This window comes from Molothrus ater, chromosome 1 (assembly GCF_012460135.2).
Source record: "Molothrus ater isolate BHLD 08-10-18 breed brown headed cowbird chromosome 1, BPBGC_Mater_1.1, whole genome shotgun sequence".
In the NCBI taxonomy this organism is placed as follows: domain Eukaryota; kingdom Metazoa; phylum Chordata; class Aves; order Passeriformes; family Icteridae; genus Molothrus; species Molothrus ater.
Window position 1 is genome coordinate 49779519 of NC_050478.2, and position 16118 is coordinate 49795636.

Below are 16118 nucleotides of genomic sequence, written 5' to 3' on the forward strand. Positions count from 1 at the left end.
AAAAGGCATTATCCTGCTTCCATTCTTGTTGCACCTTGCTTTGTGATAAATTCACAGAGAAATGCTGAGTTGGCAAAGAAAATCTTGCCTCTCCTCTTGTAGGATGAGCTTTCTGTGTATTAAAGGTCTGAACTGAGCAGGAGACAGGTCAAAGAGAGAGTTATGGTAAAGGGAGATTCTGAGGAGGTTGAATCATGTCATGAATTCTGATGGTGTGAAGTGTCACTGTAATATGAAACTTCATCTTGAGTTAACCAGTGACTAGACCTTTATACTTTCAAATAAAAATAAAAAAATTCTTTCAGAATGGAAATAAATTTTGATAAAAAAGCTTACTGAGACACACAATACTTTTTTTTTTTAAGAATATGGTACTTAGAGAATTAGTGTTAGAATAAACTAGGGTTGTTTAACAACTATTAATAGGCTACCAGTATACACAAATATCTGAAATGGTGATACAGAAATCATGTTTTGTGGGCAGTGGAGTAGAAAGTATCTTACACTTGGACCCAATTTTTTTCATTAAGTCATTTGTTCATTTTAAGTAAGTTATACATCAGATATTTAGTGACTTCCAGTGAAGGAAACAGTAATCATGAGGAATAGCTTTCTGGTTTTTATGGATGCAGTCATGTCTCCTGTATAGAAGTGCAAAGCTGCTTCCACAGTGTATCCTGGAAGAGCTCACACAGCTGCATGGTAATAAAAATCTCACTTTTGTTGGTAAAGTATATTCAGAAATTGTTTTCCACCTTACAGTGAAGCTGGTCTGGGTGTACTGAGTAATCTGTTTCTGAAAAGGTTCCTACCCTGTTTATTCTGGAAACCCAGTATGAAGGTGTTTCAGAGCTGTGATGTCTTTCACCTCCTCCATATTTCAGCATGAAATATGCATACCTTCATAACCATATTCTGTTAAAGTGTTGGGAAAAGAGTGGATGTCAATAAAGTTAAGATTCCATATCTTTTGTAAGTTAAAATAATTTGCTGTGCTCCGGAAACAGGAAAACTAGACTGCATTTGGAATAACCCTTACAGTAATTTGAAGATGCCTGGGAAATTAAGATATTTTAAAGAAAATAACATTCAGCATAACTGCAGAACAGAAGAAAGACTTTCATCATTTTAATGATGATCAAAGATGCATATATACGTACTAGAACAGTGTGTTCCAGAGACAGAGCTCTTAACCAATCTCTGCAAAACAAGGTGTCCTAACCACTGGCCCTCATTTCCTCTGTGTGCTCTTGCACATACAAAAATTATGTCTTAAATAATGAGAGAGCTTCAGGCCCTGCTGTTTAGGTGCTACAGAAGTTATCATGCTGGTGTCCAGCTTTCACTGTAGAAAAGTGTGAGTTTCCTTGAAGTCCTGACCCACATCTGCGAGCCCTATGGCTTGGAGGTGTCTCAGGTGGTGTCAGGTATGGGCTTGTGTATGGGCCAGTGAGTTTTGCCTAATGGGTTTACATAAAAAAACTCCTGATCTGAAAAACTGGAAATGTTAGCCTGAAGATACTTAAAAAAAAAAAAACAAAAAAACAACAAACACCAAAAAATGAAACCCTGGCCAGATTAGCTTTCTGTTTAGTAATTTGCTTCATATTCTCTTACACTTGTTCTCAATCTGAAGGGAGAAAGAACATTAAATTTTGTGTATGCAGTGGAAACAGAAAAAAGCTTCCTTTGAGTTATGTCTAGGAAAATAGAAGGGGGGAAATCAGTTAATTGAAAAATAATATTTTTTCACAAGTAGGTTTTTTATTCCTTTCTTCTTTAAAAATCTGTTCTTATACATGTGCAGTTCAATAAAGACATTAACGCATTTATAACCAAATAGTGACTGTTGCATGATTAGATTGTTCAGGCTTCAATATTGGTGGTCTTACTGTATAGTGAGAATTTGAAAATGAAACTGAGTTTTAGTAGTATTGCAGCAGATTGTCTAAAACCTCTGCTCCTATTGAATTATTTATTTTTTTAAGTGGAGTTAATGGAATTGTGGCTATGATTAGCTTATCACAAAGGTGAAGGGTAAAATCTTTGTGATGAGCTAAAAGGAAAGGAAAATGCTGAAAGGAAAATGTTGCTTCTTCAGCCTTTTTTTTAAGGATATCACTAAGTAATGAATATTCATTACTTAGTGATATCCTTACAGATTGGTCTTAAAATGCCCATTTATAACTCTTACACAGATCTCTGGAACTTTGGGGGTAAGATTTGTGGGATTAGAGTTGTATTTTCACTCTTCTCAAGCTATTTTTCTTCCTCACATTACCTGGGATATTAACAATATGAACTTCCTGTTTTGTTTTTTTTTTATTTATTTATTTTTAATACTTCAGATTTATTCTAGTCGAGAACTTGAAGAAACGTTGAACAAAATCAGGGAAATTCTCTCAGATGACAAACATGATTGGGATCAGCGAACTAATGCGGTAAACTTTCTACCTGATTTTAGGCTTGGGTGGGTGCATTTCATAAAGCACAGACAGCCAGATATTCTAAATTTTTTTTCTCCTAAAGTCATTGCATTCCATGTAATGAAAGAAATTCTCATTTTAATTTTTACACTTTTAATTTCTCTATACCAACTAAGTTTGAGTATTTTTTTTAAGTCTAAAATGCATTTTTGCTGACATTTCAGTGGAAACTTTTCTAAAAGCCATCAAAGATATTTAAGTTTGGCATTTATGTAAAGTTGCATATTCTACAGGTTAACTGCTAGCATTAATATCTCTTGTGTGCAGCTATGACAAGTTCCACTTACAGGGTTAAAATTTTTGTGTCTATGTACCAGTTATATTTTTTAGTCAGGTTTATGGCATCTTAATGCTTATAAACAGGTATGTGAATGGAATTATGTGTTTGTGTATTTGTATTCTGGATTCTGAGATTATTTTTTTTTTTACCTCTAGAGCTTAATATAAATTTTTCACAGTTCTTTTTAATTACCGCCATATATTTTGAAGACTTTGCTTTAAAAACATGCTAACATGTATTTTTGCAGAGTGAAGCTGTTCCTTTCTTTGTTTTGAAATGCATATTGGCAGTGTCCTAACCCTACTGTGTTGATTTTTTAGCTGAAGAAGGTTCGTTCCTTGCTCGTTGCTGGAGCTGCACAGTACGATGGGTTTTTCCAGCATTTGCGGCTGTTGGATGGTGCTTTCAAGCTGTCAGCCAAGGATCTCAGATCCCAGGTGGTTAGAGAAGCCTGCATTACTGTAGCGTAAGTACAGCTCCTGTGCCTTTGGGCACCTTGCTAGATGCTGCTGTGGGCTTGGCTTAGAGGTGCTTTACCAGTGTCCCAGGAGAGGTTCTCTTGTTGGGCTGCTGTGCTCTGTGACTGATAGAGTCAGGTCAGGATCTGAAACCACAGAGGATAAGAAATGCTTAAAGGAATTTGTTCTCTGAGGGGATACACATAGCTGATAATCCTATAATGAATTGTATGTGAATAACCAGTTACCACCATTGCCAAGCCATCATTAGTGCAGGTTAATACAAACTGCTGTGAATGATATTGGGGTCTTATCTTAGGATCACTTATGCTTGGGTGATTGGCACAGCGCTTCACTGGCACTGCTTGTAAAGACAATGTGGATAATGCTGTAGTGGTTTGAACATAGAGCATTTTGCTGAGGTAATACCTCTCAGGAAATCATGGAATTGGTTTGGGTTTGAAGGGGCCTTAAAGATCATCTAGTTCCAACCCCGTTGGCAGTGCAGGGACACCTTGCACAGGACCAGGTTGCTCAAAGCCCCATCCAGCCTAGCCTTGAACACTTCCAGGGTTGTCTCTCTGGGCAAGAGACAGATGACCGTGATAATTTTAGAAGCTGTGGCTAAACTGAAATAAAGTCTTCACCATAGCATCTCATGAACTCCTTTAAATTCAAGGGCAGAGAGGAAAACCAGAACAGTCTTTCCCATTTCCATGTTTTCCATGACTTTTTTTATCCTCTGGAAAGACATTGGTGTAACCACTGATTTTCAGTGGCCATCTGAAACAGGACCACCATAGAGTTGACCCTTGCTATTCTGGTCTCCTGTTTGAACAGACCGAGGAGAAATGCTGAAGCATACAACTGCCCTTTCCAAGGAAATTGAGACTTTGACAAAATTGTAATAACCTTTCCTAACATGAAGTCAGGAGCAGTTTAAAAGTACTCTGCAAATATTCTCATGCAGGCCTAACAACCTGAAATTTTCCTTGATCCCTAAAACTTTGATATATTTGTTGTGTCATTTGCTGCTGGCTACAAATCCTTTTTTATGTAGTCTTTCTGCATGAAAGAAGCATTTGTTGTCACCAATGGACAGTTAAATTACTGTGTGTGGCATGTGTTTTATTATTTGTTAAAACTGAAAACCTAACCTTTAATAGACAAGGGAGTCAAATTTTATGGCTGGCTGATCGTGGTGAGTTCAGTAGTTTTGCCTGCATTCAAAAGAAAAAAAAAATCTCAATAATTTATTTAAAATTTTAGATTTATACATCTCAAAGTCTGTTAAAAAAAGAAATACAGTGATACTTTATGTGGACATGAAAATTTAGGCTTTCCAGTTGTAGTACTTGCTTTTTCATTATGAAGCAAAGTTATTAATGTTTTTTAAGACTAAGAAATTAATTTATGTTTCCTCTAAACAGCCACCTTTCAACTGTTCTGGGAAACAAGTTTGACCATGGCGCTGAAGCAATTGTGCCTACTCTTTTTAACCTGGTTCCCAACAGCGCCAAAGTGATGGCAACCTCTGGGTGTGCAGCCATCAGGTTCATCATTCGGGTAGGTGTTCCAGTCTCACTTCGCCTGCTAGGAATTTTCAGGTCGTGGCTGTTGGCAGAGATAACAGCTACACTGAAATACAGGTTTTTAAATCATTCTTTAACAGAGGAGTAATGTTTCTCATGGGTGGACAAATACTACATACTGTTGAAACCAATTGGCAGCATTGTCGTAGTAAAGATGGAAGAATAGGTGTGAACAGCTACTGTTTTCGTGTTTCTGGAATTTTTTTGTAATGTGTTAATTGAAAAAAGACCAAGTGTGTTTCAAAGGATAACTGCTTTTCACTGCCTTCTTGGACAAAGTTAAGCTAGTAGCTAAGAAACTAGTAAGAATTTAAATAGTGCAAACAACAAAACAAAGATAATTCTTTCTACATATACACTTACCTCCAAAAAAAATTTGGAACCATGGAGTTAATGATAAAATGTTGAAGAGGCTACACATACCTGGATCAGTTCAGAAAGCACAAGTTCATGAAAGAAAAGTCCAGTAGAGAATTGAATTTTTAAATTCAAGAACTTTCTAAGCTGAGTCCCCAAAGCTATAGCCTATGGAACAGAGGAGTGCTCTGTCCTAGCTGTTTTCTACTGAATGTTCTTTGAGCATCTACTGACTGGTGTCTCAGGCAAGATATTTAGAGTTTGGGACTTGTAACGCTACTTTTGTGTTTCACATAAAGTGGGAGATTGCCTGTAGTTTCTGCATTAGAAGTTGTGGCGTTCTTAATGCCAGGCACTTACTGCAATTTACTGTGATCTCATCGGTGGTTTTAATTTTGTACATTGTAGGAAAACCTAAGAGGTTTCATGACTTACACCTTTTGTTGCCATCTTCAGTATGGTTCAGAATGTATATTGCTTTGTCTCTCTGTGCCTCTGAGAATGTGCTCTGAGACCTCTGCATGCATGACCTTTCCATCAGCACTTGGGCTAAGACCAATAAATACCAAATACCAAAATCCCTTGGTATTTTTTCCCCAGACTCTTACACTCCACTGTGAGTTGGCACAGACTTGAGAGGGAAGGAATACACCTTACACAGGATAATTAAAGTTGCAAGAGAACAATACTACTTACAGTAGTGTAAGACAAGCTCAGGCATGTAAGAAATTATAAACATTCACCAATTACATTAAATTGGCTTTATTGGTTTAGTTCATTTGAAGACAAGCTTACACAGCTATAGTTGCCCTGATTTTGTTTAAATTTCTATTCTTCTTAGCTGTGACTTAACACAGTGGATTTGAAGCATAAAAACAAGAAAATCTTATCCACAGTGTTCAAATACTCAACCAATAAATGGCATATGTGAGGTTTTTTAGCAGAAAATTCAGATTTCAGAATTAAATATCAAAAAGAAGGTGCAGCCCCCATGCCTTTTTGGGCTTCTGTCCTTTGGACGAAATGAGTATTGCTCAGGGGGTCTTTGATCAATTGAATATTTAGAACCCTAGCTACTGCAGTTTTTGGAGTCAGTGTTTTACTCAAAAATTCCCACCAGCATCCAGTGACAGCCAGTTCAGATCCTGGTGCTTTCCTTTGTAATTGCTGTAGAGTGAGTCTGCATAGAAACAGGGAGGCTGTATAATACCAGTGATCTTGAGGAGGTTCATCTCTTCTTTGTGCCTTCATTGGATTTCATATTTCTTCTCCAGGAAGTTCTTACAGTGTAGTCTGATTTCTCTTTCTTGACTCTTAGTACATCAGGAAGGCAATTAAAATAAAGGTGGGGGGCCAGGGAGCGAATCATGGAGAGATGGCATGGTGGCAGAAATCTTTCTCAGAAGGAGGTGGGATTCACATTTATCAACTGATCTTCAAGGTGGTTTGCAAGGAAGCACAGATCATTACATCCTCAAAGGAGCAGAAGATGAAGTATCACATGTTACAAACAGAATTAAAGCAAGCCTGAGGCTTTGATTCCTTTGCAAAATACTTTCTAGAAATTACAACATCGATAGCTCCAAACAACTTGAATTTACAGGTTTCTCCATCCGTAAAAAAACTATTTTTACCCCTGATTTGCTCATTTTCCCTTTCTGGAAGTCACATGCTGCTTTTCAATCTATACAAAACACAAACAAACCCCCTAAAACTGTTTTTAAAGTATATCAGGACAAACAAACATAACTGTTAGGCTCTTCCAGAATTTTTTATTAATTCCTCCTAATCCTAAAATTGGCAGTGCTCTGTGAGCTGATGATTATCTCTGATTTTTTTGTGATTTGTATGTTCATATCCTGCAGCTGTGATACATGAGAGAGTTTAAGTTCTTCAGTACTGTACTTCTGAAGATCTTGGATTTTTTTCACACTGTATTGGGGACTGTTTACTGTAGGTATTTAATCAAGAAAGGACTAAAGAAATTAACTGAAAATAGATTTGTTGAACCACATTACTCTTACTTGAAATTAAAATGGTAATGCTTTGTGTCTACAATTAGTTAAGAAAAGCTGAAGTAAGGCAGCTTTAATTCTGAATTCTGTAATGCATTTGGGTTGAATGTAGTTTATCTTATGCATAGTTTAATAGTTTTCTTCTCCCATCAGGTGTTTCCATATAGATTATCTATACAGGCTTGCTTATTTGTCAGTGCTTTTATTACTTTATTGACATATTTTGCATTAAAGGATATTTGATCCTTGTGGTACTAATCATACTGATCCTTGTAAGAATGCCTATATTTTCATATTCATTGATTCACTTTTTGCTCTATAACCCTGACTTTTAAGACAGCTATGTCTATTACTTTTTTTTTCCTGTGGCAAAACTAAAATAGCATCAGCTTTCAACTCCTCTGAGGAGACAGCTACATTTGAACTTCTTATATTACTTTTGACAGCAAAGTATTGCATATCATGGTGTTATTGTTGATGGCACTGGAAGTGGTTTCTGCTTGACCTTTTGGAAGAAAATAGCTTTCTTTCAATTGACATGCTAACAGCAGTCTTTCATTTAATAGTATTCTATGATTTAGTTTTGGTAAGCAGTTTAAATGATTGCAGTTTTTATTATGGTGTTAATTCTGTTTGAATTAATAAGTACAGTACAAATTCAGGATTCAGGAAAATGCTTTTCTCATTAACTACTGTGTCCTTTTTTGGCAGCATACTCATGTGCCACGACTCATACCTTTAATAACAAGCAACTGTACCTCAAAATCAGTTGCAGTTAGAAGGTGAGTACATTATAAATGAAAATTACCAAAGCTGTTGCTTTTTAAAATATGATTATCATATGTTGAAAATTAACAAATTAGAAGATTTGTGGCCATAAATGCTGAACACACAAAACTGTTAGCCAGTAAACTGCTAACTGCAAAACTTAATTTCATCTTGAGACAGTGGCAGCTACCTTAGGACACAGAGCATCCATGTGTTGTGGTGTTCAGCAACTCAGCTACATCTCCAGCATGTTGCTTTCTCTGAGAACATGATGTTTGAACACATGGGTTGGCTCTTAAAAATGATTTTTTTTTTTGACAGTGTCATTTTCTGCACCAAATCACACAAAAGCAGTTAATGCTGTTTCTGGACCGACAGTAGTCCTGAAAGCGATGTCACTGTGTGTATGCAGGAAACAACTTGAGCATCTGAATTACTTTCTTTGAGTCTAAGCAGCTTTTGCATCCAGAGCAAGTGTTACCTCAACCCAGATTGTACTGACCTGCCACAGCTTCTGGTTTGACCGCTTAACAGTTCACAGGGCTGCAGTGCCTCCACATGCAGTGCTTTTACTGAGGAACATTAGACTGTAGGTGGCTGTGGTACTGCAGTTCACAATCTAGTGAGCATCACTGAAGGCTGATCATCAATGAAGTTGTCTCCATACTGCTTTCATTCTTCTGGAAAGACAGCAAACCACTAGATTGGTTGTAATAGTGAAAAGCATTGCAGGGTTTCTTGACACGCCTTGCCGATGTCCAAAGGATTTGAGCGGAATAAAAACCAAATTTGTCCCTCCAGAACAGGTCAAAAATGCTGAATAACTAGAAAAAAGAGTTTCAGGCTGTCAGGTTCACTACATGTTTGAAAATTATCTACACCTCCCTAATCTGTGTCAGTTTTATTTTTCATCAGAATCTAGCTTCAGACATAATTTTTAAAAGTATGCCTCTTGCTACTGGCAGTTTGCTAAATTGTCAAGATTCCCAAATTAATAACGAATACAGTTAGATATCTTCATTAGTACAGTGCCAGAAAATCTTTTGCAGTGCTTTCTATATGCAGAGCCCTCTGCTAATGGTCTCATGTTTTCCTTTATGCTACAGACTCAGTAGTGACAGATGGAAGGATGGGAATAGTGTTTGGGACAGAACTATACCGCCACAGAAATCCTATATTGTGTCTTTAATATTTTTATGTTAGTGTTAATATTTTATAATTATTATCAATATTTTTAAATTAAAATTACATATTATATAATATACACTATATAATTATATAGTAATATAATAGCTTATGTTTGTATTATAGATAAAGACATTATAATTGTCTTTATTATTAATCTTTTAAATTAAAATTTTTATATTCATAATGATTATTAATATTTTAATTGGTTTTTAAATGTTTTTAATTTTTTATGTTAGGATTTTATACTCGGTACAAATTTTTCAACTTCATTAATTTATATCTGTTATTTTGGGACTAATACAGTTAGCATGGGGTATGTGTAATAACATGACTTGAACAGCACATGGTTATTTGAACCATGTCTGTTATTTTGAAGTTTAAAATTAGTTAGCCTGCATGTTTGCTTAATATAGAGAATATTTTAACTTTCCAATAAGGTGACCAATGCCCTTATTTGACAGATAAAGGTATTTTATTTTATTTATTTCCCTCAGGGGGAGAGAGTAAAGTTAGTGTTTATTCCACAAGCACATTAGAGAAATGAGTATTTAATTATGACTTTGGTTCTGTGTTTTTAGGCGCTCCTTTGAATTTTTAGACCTGTTATTACAAGAGTGGCAAACACATTCACTGGAAAGGTATGGGCTAGTATGCTTTTTCCCCTAAAATAAACTGCTAATGTAATTTAAGACAGAAATATTGTCGTTGAATCCTTTAATTGGATTATGTTGTTCAGTGTTGGCCAGCCTTTCTGGCATAGACAGCCTTTCTAGCACAGCAGGTCATGCAGCTCATTCAGGTGCCAGGGGGAAGGAGAGCTCTATGTTCCAGCCTTGGCTTCCTGTGGCCTCCTCTCCTTACCCTCTGCCTCTCCTATCCTGCATGTGAGCAATGCATATACAGGTAAGCAACTGTCTTTTCTCCTGGCAGGGGGAGGTCTGTGTTTGCTGTGAAAGAGGGCAAGTGGGCTTAGGCTGGAGGACTTCTTGTGCTAATGAGTGAGGGCACATTGTGGCTTCTCCAGATAGATAGGAAAACTGTACGTTCATCAGTTCTGCAGGTTGGTCACTGTAAACACAGGGTAGGAGCAAAGAGAATAAAAGGCATCCAGAACTGGCTCTGAAGAATTCATCCAGCTCCTTCCAGTCACATTGCTGCTTCCCCAGGGTGCTCCTGAGAAGGGGAGTAATAGGGAAATAATTTATGCCAAAGTGTCTAAAAAAACCCATAAAACCCACTACCTCTCCCCCAACCCCCAAATAACAATCCTCCCACCCAAAACTTACCTTGAATTAAAACTTGTTTATCTTCACAAGTTTGTGTTCTGATGGGTATTTTGCTGTTCATTGAACGTGTATTCAGGTTTAGAACTCATATGCCAAAAGCTTGCAGAGCTGAAAGAAAACTTACAGTCTTAATTTTTCCCCTTTTCCTACTATTGATATAACAGTGGAAATAGGTTTTCCATTTCAGGATGGCAGATGTCTTATAAAAGGTATTTTTAAATAACTTTTTAAGTGTGATAGGTGGGTGAATGTCAGAAGTAGATTAAAATCCTTTTAGATTGAAGGAGTAAGCTGACCTAAACCTTTACAGAAGGTACAGTTATGTCATCAGTGTGCTTAAGTGTTTGTTTACTGCATATTTTGGAAAGAACTAGCATTGCAGCTGTTTTTTACTTGGTGAAATGTTAATTAAAGTGTGAAGCTACTGCTTAGAATTTGGAGTAGCAAAATAGCATGAAGAATGTCTTTCTTATAGGCATGCAGCTGTCTTGGTTGAAACAATCAAGAAGGGTATTCATGATGCTGATGCAGAAGCAAGAGTGGAGGCAAGAAAGTGAGTTTTGATTAATTTTGCTCTGAAAAATTGCATGTGCTAAATGAGTGATAGAAGGCTCTAATCCAAGGTGAGCTGCTATCCATGGCTGAAGACGTTGCGAATAACTTTGTTTGAAAACTGATGTTTCTGTCCTGAATTGCTACCCAGTTTCTTTTGCAAAAGACATTCTCAAAGCTAAGTCAGTCAATGAAGTTGTGCAGCATTTGATGATTCCACTGAAAGAAGAGTTAGAAAGGTTGATATTGCTGCATAATCATTCTGCTCCCATTAATTAAATCTTTAAACAACTGCAGCACTTTGAGAAGGCCAGAAAACAATTCCTTTTGCTTCCCCACAACTGGTGAGTGAATGTGAGACATTCAGAGGATAGACTTAAGTTATTTTGAAAAGATTAATTCAGTCCATGCAGCTGACTTGATGAGCATTGCTGTGTGCTTTACATACTCTCAGTTCCTTTCACTCCCATCCGTGGTTCATTCTGTAATCTTTACTTCCTGACTCCACCCTTTAAAGAAAACACTGAGCATTTACATGTGGTTATTCTTTTTTTGCAGGGCTTATCTGGGTCTTAGAAATCACTTTCCTAGTGAAGCTGAGACTCTGTACAATTCTCTGGAGCCACCCTATCAAAGAAGCCTTCAGACCTACTTGAAGAATTCTGGCAGTATAGCATCTCTCCCTCAGTCAGACAGGTCATCCTCCAGCTCACAGGAGAGCCTCAAGTAAGGGTTACTTCACTGTTTCTGAGCCAAGAAACAAAACTTTTGTTTTGAGAAACAAATGCAGCAAATTATCCAGATTCCTGTTGAGTACAGAAAAGCTGCAGTTTTATTTTGTGACTTCTAATTTTTTTAATAAAAATTTCTTTTCTGGTGTTTTGTCATGTGACAGTGTTACCCCAGCAAAGTGCAAAGTACAGGCAGTCTTTAACTGGACATTAGGATGCTGTATTCATACATTCATTCCTTAACAGCTGCTTTAAACACCAATATATCTTCAAGGTTCATATTGATGTCCGGCATTATGATGTGCTGAATAGGTCTAGGAAAGCTATAATGGTGTAATTCCTTTATCATCTCTTTTCACTGGCAAGCATGAAAAGAACATCAACAATGAGATTTGTTGGAGATTGGTTTGGGTTTTTTTCCCTGTCTTCACAGTACTGAATATGTATTAGCAGTATTTCATAGCTCTGCCACTTACTACAGAGTGGGTCTGTGCTGCAGTCAGTGATGTATTAAAATGCATAGACAATCTTGAGCTGAATAAATTAAAGTTTTCTTAGGTACCAATAGTAAAAGAAATCTACTGGCTTTTTAGCAAAAATGTGAAGTAGTAGTAGAAGTAGTGTGTGGTGATTTTTGCCTTTAAATGCTGGAAAGCTTCCTCAAAGTATTTCAACCTTTTAATATTTCAGTTCTTCATTATCAAAGTCAGAGAGCTTGTCTGCTCGCTTGTTACTTGAAGGCAAAGACGGCTTCTCACATATTGGAATTCACCTTTTTTTTTTTTCTGGCTAATGTCTTAAATACCAGAGGTTTACCTTATCTTTCCTATGATACTTGTAATTATAAAAAATTGTTTAAAGAATAATTGTCTGTGATGCAAGCAATTTTCAGCACTTCATTTTCCACAAATGTTTATTCAAAGATTAAATATTCTTGTTTAAATTAATCTGTGTTCCCCATCTGAAAATAAAAGTGCTGTTAATGAGTTACTGGTAATATATTGTTAAAAACTAAATTGCAGGGAAATTAGAATCTTAAAATACCCTTAAATCTTCAAATGTTGCTTCCCATGTTGCAAGATGTGTAAGTGCTACAGTACAGGAAGTGAGGGGTAAAATAAGAAATTAACAGAAGAGGTGATGATATTGGAATTTAATGACATTTGAATTGATTTATTACAAACTTTGCATTCAGATGCGTGTTTGTTACCCAAAATTTTATTTCTGGCTTTTAGTGTAGTGAATGCTGAATTCCCCCTTTATAGGCTAAATTAGGAAATATGGGTATGATTTCCTAGAATTCAGATCCTCTGTGATTTTTGACCTTCTGAACTTACATCTCATACAGGTCATTAATCCAGAATTGTTTTAGAGAAGATGGAGGAATGAGAGAGAAATGTAGTGACTTTTGCCTACCTGTATGAAACTGTTTACATAAAATGTCAATTGCAATAGATTGTGGCAGTTGCCTGGGACTTCTGTTTGGAGCAAGTTGTAAGGTCAGGAGCTCTACTTCAGCCTCCTTACCTTACTTGAGGCAAAGTACCTTCAAAACACTAGTTAGTCATGTCAGAAGAGCAGGTTTATTCAGAGTAAGCTGCAAACACATATTCTTCTGTGAGGATTTAGGTTATGGTGCTGACCTTTATATTACTGCTGAGCACCTGAGTTAATAACTGGGATAAATCCACAGAATGAGGCATCTCTTTTGGGTTTAAAATTAATCTCTTCTAGGTTTAAAATTAAAGGAATTATTTTTACTAAAGCTGAGACACTGACTCAGCTTGAAATTTGACTGCTGATGAAATACTCAACTATTTCATCAAATACAAACTTTCCCCATCAGATATTTAACCAATGAATATTATCCAATGAATACTCTATTATGTTTTCTTCTATGAGTCCTTTTCATTTCCCTGGTCTCTCCAGCTGCATTTTACCCTTCCAAACAGGCCAAAGGATGGGCTCACAATTAAACTTGACTAGACTGGAAGATTGTGCTTCAGTGACTACTTGTTTTTGCAGTGGGAACAAAATGAAGACAAAACATAGAGGAAAACACATGGGATTTTTCTCCTTTTATAAGTTATGGGAGCCTCTACATTCCAACAGGGGAAATGGAGTCTAGCTGCTTGGAAGCATCAGCATTTCCTTTTTTAATTTATAACTTGATTCTTGAGACACCTGGGACTGGAGGAGGCTTATGAGTTGGACACCAGTTTTTCTTGTTACTGCAGACACCACTTCACATGTCTTTCACAAATAAAGCTTTTTGGGTAGCTCCCACTGTTCTTATTTGATGGCTGATGTGTAATATCAGCCCTGTGGTTAAAACCTTGTACTGACCACCTTAAATGTTTCTCTGACCTAGTCTGGAATGCCTGAACTTTGTTAGCAAAGTGTACCTGTCAGTAGCTGGAGGATTAGTGCTTTGTGATAAGGATGTAGTTTTATAAAATATAAGGGAAAAGATAATTCTGATTTTCTTATCATTTTCTGTTTCAAGTATTTATCTAAAAAATATGCTGAGAAAGTTGAAGGGGAGAACAGAACAGAAATATTTTTGTTTTTCTCTCTCTTATTTTTTACTCTTGCATCTGATATATGAGACTTACTGGATTTATTGACTTTTTTCAGCCGGCCTCTGTCATCTAAATGGTCTGCAGCCAGCCCAGCAAGTCTTGCAGGCAGAGGTAAGGTGGTGGTAATTTTGTGCAGTGCATAGTTCTTCATGTTCTTTGAATTAAAAGTTCTATAATGCAGCTTAAAAATTGACTATCAGCATTTACCCTGTTTCCAAGATAAATATGGTATGGTGTCACTACAAACTGTACCTGCAGCTCAGATTGCCTCACACTTACTTCACATTTTATGTAGTTTCAGTTGTTTCAATTATAAGACATAACTTACTATGAATTTTAAATTAATTGATCCTCTGTCCTGGAGTTTTGTTATGGAACAGTCATTCTCAAAGAAACAAAATACTATTCTTTGGTCTGTTCATGGTTAGGCTTATGGCAATTAGAAATTAAAGACTCACTTCTCTTTCATCTGTTCCCATATTGCTCTTGCTCTTTCTAAAGAAATAAATAAAGAACAGCAGCCAAATGGCATATTTGTAATTCAAAGAGTTTAATTATGTGTTTAGTTTTTGGAATTTAATAACTTCAGTGTCTTTTCCCATAATGTCTTAGTAACTCTTTAAGAGTAAATCATTGAGCAGCTTTTTGCAAATGGAATGTAATGAAGAATGGATACTGAAACTGATAAGGGGAGTCAAGTTTAGAAGACCTAAAACAGTGGTTAAATTAAGTGAATAGTTAAAATTCAGTAAATAATAGGAAGTGAATATGAAAATACTAAAGATTATACTCTTTAAAACATTTCAGAATATGCATTCAGCTTACCTTAGCTGAAGTGTGGGAATATTTTTCTTCCTTCAGTGTCTCAAGGAAGGATGTGAATTTTTACATTTGTGAATCATTCAATAACGTAATAAATCACACAAAGGTTGAGAATTATGTCATTTGTGCTAGGGTGGGAGCAGACAGTTTGCATTAAATAATGCTAAGATTTCATGCTGAATGAAGATAAATACTACTGACACACCAGCTGTTTCTATATGCAATTCATGGCAAGACCAGGTCTAGTTTGCTTTTTAATCTCAGTAACTTTGGTTTAATACTAGTTTAACCTTTTTTACAGTGTTTTTCATGCTTTCATAAATGCACAATGTGGTAGTAGATGATGTTACCCTCTTAATTGTCATTAATTTTATTCAATATCAACTCCTTGTTTGGTTTTTCCCCCCCCCCCCCTTTTCTGGTAGTTCCAGGCAGCAGCAAGGGCGTCCCAAGCCCGGGCACCCTGCAGAGGTCTCGCAGTGACATCGACGTGAACGCTGCGGCGGGCGCCAAGGCGCGCCATGCTGCTGGGCAGACAGCTGGAGCCGGGCGCCTCTCAGCAGCCGGGCTGCCCCCGGGCTCCTACGCCTCCCTAGGTAAGGGGAGCACCTCTGCTGTGCTGCTCTCAGAGGTCTTTGGGATTTTCTTGATCAAAAAGTTACAGTGCAATACTCCTGTGTTTGAAAAGCAGTCATCGTTGTTAGTAGCACTGGAGTGTGGCAAAAGAGCAGGTGTTCTGATGTAAGTCGCAAACTTTCCTACGTGCTTTATTGTGCTGGAAGAATGCCAATGCAAAGAGTGTGTCCATACTATGCTCTCTGAATGTCTTCATCTAGAATTAGGTGTTGGAAGGAGTGGTACCTTTACTTAACAGCACATGGTGATCGTGCCTTTTTTTGTTCATAAAAGTAACAAGGAAATGAGTGTGAGAGCCCTTGTTTTTCCATTTTTCTCAGGTCTTCAGGTATTCTAAGGAGTGCTAAAGAGATAGCTTCTTCGTG

General features: G+C 36.8%; 1 protein-coding gene across 34 annotated transcripts in view; it reads left to right on the top strand.

The window, feature by feature from the left end:
• The window catches only part of CLASP2 (cytoplasmic linker associated protein 2), a 145761-nt gene that overhangs the window by 75533 nt on the left and 54110 nt on the right, over nucleotides 1–16118 (top strand). For all 34 annotated transcript variants that reach the window (XM_054515117.1, XM_036405153.2, XM_054515121.1 and 31 more), the window contains 9 exons: nucleotides 2349–2441; nucleotides 3087–3232; nucleotides 4655–4790; nucleotides 7900–7970; nucleotides 9723–9782; nucleotides 10906–10983; nucleotides 11541–11708; nucleotides 14351–14406; nucleotides 15543–15713. In XM_054515117.1, coding sequence (XP_054371092.1) covers nucleotides 2349–2441; nucleotides 3087–3232; nucleotides 4655–4790; nucleotides 7900–7970; nucleotides 9723–9782; nucleotides 10906–10983; nucleotides 11541–11708; nucleotides 14351–14406; nucleotides 15543–15713 — 979 coding nt within the window. The remainder of the gene's footprint in view (nucleotides 1–2348; nucleotides 2442–3086; nucleotides 3233–4654; nucleotides 4791–7899; nucleotides 7971–9722; nucleotides 9783–10905; nucleotides 10984–11540; nucleotides 11709–14350; nucleotides 14407–15542; nucleotides 15714–16118) is intronic.